Raw genomic sequence first — 8,162 nt, forward strand, 5'->3', positions numbered from 1 at the left:
ACAGAAGTAGGATGTTTGAACTGGACCTCGGCTACTGAATATGGTCCAGAATGATATACAGTTGCATGCCATTCACCCAACACAATTAAATACCAACAGTAAATGCCTCCACATGTTAAGTACAGATATCAAATTTTCACTAAACAGGAAGCGAAACATGTTCTGTTTCCAAGGCAAAGTTCACAAACCAATACACCTACTTCTGGGTTTGCAGCGTTCTTCTTCTTCTTCTTTTTTTAATATACATTATTATTATTTTTTACATATATTTTCCAAACATAACATTTTCAAACCTCATCTCTTAATCTTACATTTATTATCCTAACTATTACTTTCAATAATCCATAACTTAAAATCCATTCTCATAAATCTTTACGGGTTTGCAGCGTTCTTAATCCAAGTTGTTCATAAACTAAGCTGTTCTTAAACCAAGGTATCACTGTACTTTCCCCCCGATCTTTCAGGGGGTACTCAAGGGTACGCAGTACCAGCACCTCTTTTTGTTGTTGTTAAAAAGTGTGGCACCTACTGTAACAAGAGCCAGTGTGGTGTAGTGGTTAAGAGCGGTAGACTCGTAATCTGGGGAACCGGGTTCGCATCCCCGCTCCTCCACATGCAGCTGCTGGGTGACCTTGGGCTAGTCACACTTCTCAGAAGTCTCTCAGCCTCACTCAGGGGGAGGAAGGGAAAGGAGAATGTTAGCCGCTTTGAGACTCCTTCGGGTAGTGATAAAGCAGGATATCAAATCCAAACTCCTCCTCCTCCTCCTCCTCCTCCTCCTTGAGTACCAGCACCTATTCTTCCAGAAAAAAGCACTGCATTGTATCACAAATTTAAATAGGTATTTTATCAGAACATATGCATTTCTGTACACCACTTAGAGATATTTTTAACAGATTAAGCAGCATAGAAATAAAACAATCAATTTCTAAATGCATGGCATTATAAAATATGCATTTCAAAGGCATTTTGGTACACTTCTTAAGCCAAGAACCATATAACAAAGCTGAGAGAAGTGCAAAATACAAAGGATTGTTATGCTCTGATGTAGGGGTGCCAACTTGAATATTTTTTGGGGGGAGGGGGGAAGGTAAGTCCTGTCCTCCATAAACCGATCACATGATGTGGTGTGCACACACCATTTGAATGGGAATGCCCATCAACTTTGGGGGCACTGGCCCCCTCAAATATTTTATTAGGGTGGGGGGGGGGAGAAGGCCCCTTGGCCCCTAGGATTTGGCTCCTATGCTCTGATCCATGCATTCGGCCCAATCAAATTGGCTAGTTTAAGAATGCAGGCCAAACTAAATTTAAAACAAAATCATTAAAATGTAAAGTAGATCTTCCATTCCTAGCGTGGGAGCCAGGCCCTCTCTAGCCCGCACTCTATCCCACGCTGGGTATGCCACATATCTTTAGGGACTTGGCGCTTCTGAAAGGTATCTGTAAATGCCTTGATTGAAGTATCTGTGCTGAGATTAACTTGGAGGCAATTTAGGTGAGGTTTGGAAACGGGTCACCCAGGATCACGGGCGTGAGAATTCCTCTGTCTCCCCTCCAAAATATTTGAAAAGAATCACCCAGCCTGATACCCTCAAACCAATCTAGAGCTCTACCCTCTCCAAAAGTTCAACTACTTCAGGGGACTAGGGCAAGACTCGACAACGCCGAGTCCCTTGACTGGAACTCTTGAGAGCCAAAACTCATATGCATGCTAAGGAGAGGATTCCAAGGTGGCTGAGACCTGCAACTTGTCTCCTAGATCTAATTTAGAGTATAGATTAAAACTGGAAGGCTCTGCATGTCCTAAACGGCGGCTCCCTCAGAGCCAATATAAGAGGGAGTGGCGCGTTTATCTGTGGCACAGCACTCCACTTGCCTTAAGACAAGAATATAAGGTGCTTTATTATTAGCTTTTTTTAAAAAAAGAAAAGGCAAGATTTCTCCAGCAAGATATTGTCTCTTCCCCCCTTCCACGGCACAGCTGCAGAAACTGCTGGGAACACACACGGAGCTTCAGCCCTGCCGTTGACTTCACAGACGACCGGGGTGGCGCGGTAGGGCTGGCGCCACAAAATCACAGTCTTGGAAGAGCTTAAAGAAAAGAGTGAAGGCCACAGCCAGTGAAGCAAATGGGAAATTTTAGGCCCTAGGCCAGGGGTCCCCAGACTTACCTGATCTTGGGCCGGTTCCTCCGGCGCCGATCGCGCCTTAGTTTGGGGTCCCCTGCTCCAGGCTTTATGGTCTCCCAGGACAGTGACTTCTTTAGATGGGAACTTCAGAAGATAAGGTGGACTAGGCTGGTGGCCTGTCTAGTTCAGCATCCTGTTCCCACAGTGGCCAACCAGATGTCTGAGGGAAGCCTAAAAGCAATTGACATCCAAGATGGCAGTCATCACTGTCTCCCAAGGGTGCAAATCCCATGCTATAACTATGAGTGGTATGAAGATGTGCTTAATGTGGTGTAGTGGTTAAGAGTGGTACTCGGGCCGCCCAAGATGTCTAAGCGAGGACGTGGTGGTTCATCTGGTGCGAAATTTCGCATCTCCCTTGGTCTCCCTGTGGGAGCTGTTTTAAACTGCGCAGACAACACTGGGGCCAAAAATCTATACATCATCTCTGTGAAAGGGATTAAGGGGCGCCTGAATAGGCTGCCAGCTGCTGGCGTGGGAGACATGGTAATGGCTACTGTCAAGAAAGGCAAACCAGAGCTCAGGAAGAAAGTGCATCCGGCAGTTGTGATTCGTCAACGGAAATCATATAGGAGAAAAGACGGGGTGTTCTTGTACTTTGAAGAAAATGCGGGGGTCATAGTAAACAACAAAGGGGAAATGAAAGGCTCTGCTATCACAGGCCCCGTAGCCAAGGAGTGTGCAGATCTGTGGCCCAGGATCGCCTCCAACGCTGGCAGCATTGCATAAACCTGTCTTGTAAAAGTACAATAAAAAAGTGGTTGTACAAAAAAAAGAACAAAAAAAGAGTGGTAGTCTCATAATCTGGTGAACCAGGTTCGTGTCTCCGCTCCTCCACATGCAGCTGCTGGGTGACCTTGGGCTAGTCACCCTTCTCTGAAGTCTCTCAGCCCCACTCACCTCACAGAGGTGTTTGTTTTGGGGGAGCAAGGGAAAGGAGAATGTCAACCGCTTTGAGACTCCTTTGGGTAGTGATAAAGCGGGATATCAAATCCAAACTCTTCTTCTTCTTAAAAGAAATTCTGTCCTGAATCTCCCAACGTTGGGGCTTCATTGGATATCTGCTACTTTGTTGAGCGCCACCCCCTGATCTCCCCTCTTTTTGCAGGCCACTAATCCTGCGGGAGAGAGTTCCATAGTTTAACTATGTGCCGTGTGAGGGAAAGAATATTGAGTCGACATCTTTATTTGGGGGCGGTGAAGTAAAAACAGTATTGAAAGCGGGGTCATGTATAACCACCCCAATATCATCGCGAGCACAAATGATCGTGAATGCATAATAAAAAGTCACCCTAGCGGTACAAAGTATTAAAAAGCTAAACAGTTTTGAACTGTGCTTTTTGTGTGCGTGGAGGGGATGTTGGATGTGAAATATTTCTTTTAAGAGTAGGTGCCAATGGATACATACCTTGTAAAATGGTACTTTTTGTCCCGGAGTATTTCAAGCAAAATTATTAAGCATCAATTTGTTAAAATTCAATATGTTTGTCTTCTATTTACTTTATAGCATCTCAAATACAATTGTAGCTGTAACTGAGATTGTTACAGTTTTAAAAAAATTGAATCAGAATGCATTTTGGTTTTGTTTTGTTTTTTGCAAAGTAGCATAAGTCAATGGGTCTACTCCTAATAGCTGGACATCATCTTCGGCAACTTCTGTTCATGCAGACAAAGCTCCACGATTTTAGGACGAATATTTTGACTTCGCTAACAGTTCCTACGGCTGTTGGGTTGACAAACCGCGTCCTGATTCCTGTTTGCAAATCTGCAGGAGCAGGACTCAGTTCATTATCCAATATTTCTACGTTGCCCCTTCTAAGCTGGCAGGTGAAATTCCAGTTGGCTCGTGACCTCTCCCATCTATCAATGGAGAGGAAATTCCCCACAGACAAAAGGGAGAAATATATGGCCTTGGGTGGGTGTGAGTTAATTCGCCTCAACCATTTGAAATGTGGGAGGTCTAATTCCAGAAAACAGAGAGGCCTGATTTGTAGGCAAAAGATTATCCCACTGGCAAAGCCTCCCACCTTTCTCCCTTACTCACCCTTCCTTCCCTCTCTCTCTCTCTCTCTCTCTTCTTTGCTTCTTCTTTTTTCTAGCGTGAAACTCGGGAGTATGGATTCCCTCCCCCCCAAAATTATAATGAAAAACGATAGGCACTTGTGTAGGCTTGCAGGAGGATTTGTGTGTGTAACAAAACAATTAGGGGCTGGAGGGAAGAGCAGGTTGCCCAGAGAAGGTATAATTAGCACCAGGTAAATGTCTAGAGGTTATACCTAGGCTTGATTTGGCTAAGTACATGAAATTGCGGCTCTGATGAGTTGCCTCGCAGCCGAAAGGGCCATCTGTATCACACCTAGCAAAACTCCAGATGCCACCCACTTGAAAGATATCTATTATGCACTCTCTCCGTGCATAGCTGTCAACTTTTCCCTTTTAAAAAAAGGGAAATTTCCTTATTCCGAATGGGATTCCTCGCAAGAAAAGGGAAAAGTTGACACCTATGTCTCCCTGTGCGATCAGGTGCCTTGTTTTATTGGTACTTCAGCCCTTTGTTTTTTAACCAGGTTTAAGGTGCTGGTTTTGACCTTTAAAGCCCTATGTGGCTTAGGACCCTCATACCTAAGGGAGCGCCTCTCCTGGTATGTCCCGGGTAGGACCTTAAGGTCCTCAAATAATAACTTTTTGGAGGTCCCGAGCCACAAGGATACTAGGTTGGCTTCAACTAGGGCCAGGGCCTTCTCAGGACTGGCCCCAACTTGGTGGAACAGTCTGTCACAAGAGACCGGGGCCCTGCGGGATTTGGCATCTTTCCACAGGGCCTGCAAGAGGGAGCTGTTCCACCTGGCCTTTGGGTTGGTTTCAGTTTAACCCTGATGTTTCATTCTTTTGGTGTGGTTGGTGGGCTACTTAAAAATGAGGCTGCAGTCTAGATTAAATTTTAAATTGTATTTTAATCTGTATTTTAATGAATTGTTTTATGTTTTTGTTGTGATTTTATTGGTGTTAGCCGCCCTGAGCCCGGTTTGGCGGGGAAGGGCGGGGTATAAAATAATAATAATAATAATAATAATAATAATAATAATTATTATTATTATTATTATTATTATTATACAGGAGCCGCCATTAAGAACAGAGGGAGCTGGTTTGCAGCAGGTCAGAATATTTGCTCATACAGCCCCGTGTTCGCTACACTGAGTTCCCCAGGGAAAGGGGTTGTTTAAACCACTCTGGGAACCATAGCCCTCTAAGGGGAATAGGGGTCTCGTAATGAGCCTCAGCACCCTCTTAACAAACTACAGTTCCCTGGATTCCCAGGAATCTTTGAGGGAATGATGGTTTAAATGCATAGTGCACATGAGGCCTAGATTCTTTGACCCATTTGGATCTGAACTGTGTTGTGTGTGTGTGTGTGTTTTTACTCTCAGAGTTTACTTTCTCCTCTCCCTCTTCTTCCTCTCCCTCGTTGTCTCCCTCTCCCTCTCCCTTTCTATGTTTGCTGTCAATTTTGGTTTCTCTCAGTTCCCCCCCCCCATAAATTTAGTTTTTTAATTTGTGATTGGAAAAAAAAAGAAATTCCCATGAGAATTATTCTGCATTTTAGTGCAATTTTCTCCTAATAAACACATTTTTATATGCTGTTTTGACTAATGTACACTTTTTTGCAAGTAATCCCCCCAGTATAATGTGTTTTCATACATTATTTTCAAAAATGTATTGTCACAGCGTGTGTCGGTCAGTAATCACACAGTCCAGTATTGGAATTAACTCTTTATTAGCAAAAACATGATCTCCACAGACTTGGCTGAGTGTCAGGCCTAAGGAGCACAACAGCTCAGCCCCAGTGGGTCTTACTCCATGAAATTGGTTGCCGGGACCCCTGCATCCTCACAGCTGCCTATGCCTCCTCTTCTCCAGGGCTTCTTCCAAGCAAACAGAGACTGCGCCTGCATGCAGCCAACCTCTCCTCTTCCCTTTTCATGCCTCTTCTGTTTTGGGGAGATGAGGGGGTTGGGGACCTTGTTGCAGCAGGAGGGGGAGATACCTATGGCTCTTCATCAGCTTGACTTACCTCTGTTACGATCGTCTTACTCGCATGTAGGACCCTGGTAGAGACACATGCCGGACTGGCAGGTTCTATCCCTCCTGGTCGATCGTTCGGGAGCTTCAAAAGCTTTCTCCAGCCTGACAGCGACTGATGCCAAGAGGCATCAGCACACTTATGATCCTGCAGAGTATTTGCAGTTTGCGTAACAGAACTCAGTAGCACAGTATTTTGGCTAATCTACTTTTATTTACATATAATACACTTGGAACATTCTGACTTAGCTCCTTCCTCTTTCTCATCAGACAGCAAAGAGAAAGAAACAAAGGACAATAGTCCTACATTCTGGAACACAGTAGTACAAAACATCCTGTCTCCGTCACTTCCCACACTGTGGAATAAAAACATACACCGTCATGTGATAGACATCAATCCCATGACTGCAAACACGGAGCAAGAATCCTAACAATCTCTGCCACTTGGCCACCCCCATCCCGTTCTCCTGCTTCAGTTTCTGCCTCTGATTCCTGACTTCTCTCTGCCACAGCCTCTCCCAGCTCACTAAGCCCTGTTACCCCTTCAGCTTCTGTCAACTCCTTTCCCCCTTCTTCTCCCCCTGACCACTCATCGCTATCCCACCACCACTCCCTGGGTTCTGAGCCTTCTTCCCTTGGGGGTTGCCCAGCTAGTTCCTCTCACCGTTCCTCTTCATACAACCATTCCATGTCATATATTCTTGCTTATGCACGCTACACCACTGTGGTGTAGTGGTTAAGAGCAGTAGACTCGTAATTTGGTGAACCGGGTTGGATTCCCTGCTCCTCCACCTGCAGCTGCTGGGTGACCTTGGGCTAGTCACACTTCTCTGAAGTCTCTCAGCCCCACTCACCTCACAGAGTGTTTGTTGTGGGGGAGGAAGGGGAAGGAGAATGTTTGAGACTCCTTAGGGTAGTGATAAAGCAGGATATCAAATCCAAACCTCCTCCTCCTCTCCTTCTTCTTCTTTCTCATCTGCATTTTTGGTGAAGAATGGTTGGAGAGCGACACCGCACAGCGAAATTTCACATAAGTGTGAATTTCCAAGGGTGGCTGTGTATTGGCTCTTACATTGTTTTGGAGAGTGTGGATCTGATAAATTCGGTGTAAAATGCAAACTGAAATTTCCCCTCATCCCTGGCTGGCCACTTTGGGAACTGAAGACAGGACTAGCTGGGCTTTTTGTTTTTTTTGGTAAATTTATATATTTGGGTTTTTCAAATTAATTTTTTACATGAAACTCCTGGACTTCATCCCTTCCCTTTGTGGGTCCTATTGTTAGTCCTTTCCTCCTGTATCTTTTTTTAATAACGCGAATCTTTTGCATCTCCACAAAATCCACCATTAAGTGTTATTCCAACCCCACTAACTATTTTAGCTGTTTACAATGGTTTTTAAGACGACGAGCTGGGCTTTTGACCCAAGTCAGCAAAGCTCTTCGTTTACCCTAACCAGGAAATGTAGAGGACTGGTTACCTTATGGTAGAAATGAAACTCAAGATATATTTTAATAAATACACATGCTGATCTGCCAGCCACACTACAGAGCAGTGTCTCCAACTTTCTGAACTGCGATGGCAGATTGGGCCCCAAATTTAATGACAGATATCTTCACGTGAGAGGCAAACAAGGAAGGGTGGGAGAGGGAGAGAGGACAAGGTCGTAAAGGGAACATGTGCTGATGATGCTCTTCTCCTGGAATAACTGTGTGAAAAAAGGCCGGTTATACCTGCCCAGCTAGACAGAATCCAAGCTCACCCACAGCTTACATAAGAACCTAAGAAGAGCTTGTTGGATCAGGCCGATGGCCCATGTAGTTCAGCATCCTCTTCTTGCAGTGCCCAACCAGATGCCTGTGGGAAACCTGCAGGGAGGATTAGAGCTTCTTT

The 8,162-nt window shown here is 44.9% G+C and overlaps 1 protein-coding gene across 1 annotated transcript; it reads left to right on the top strand.

Moving 5' to 3' along the window:
• Positions 1-2,489: 2,489 nt before the first annotated feature.
• Positions 2,490-2,959, top strand: LOC117054291 (60S ribosomal protein L23-like). Its single transcript, XM_033162973.1, has one exon. It carries the CDS (start codon positions 2,499-2,501, stop codon positions 2,919-2,921), a length of 423 nt encoding a protein of 140 aa, XP_033018864.1. The 5' UTR covers positions 2,490-2,498; the 3' UTR covers positions 2,922-2,959.
• Positions 2,960-8,162: the final 5,203 nt, after the last annotated feature.

This window comes from Lacerta agilis, chromosome 10, assembly GCF_009819535.1.
Source record: "Lacerta agilis isolate rLacAgi1 chromosome 10, rLacAgi1.pri, whole genome shotgun sequence".
NCBI lineage: Eukaryota > Metazoa > Chordata > Lepidosauria > Squamata > Lacertidae > Lacerta > Lacerta agilis.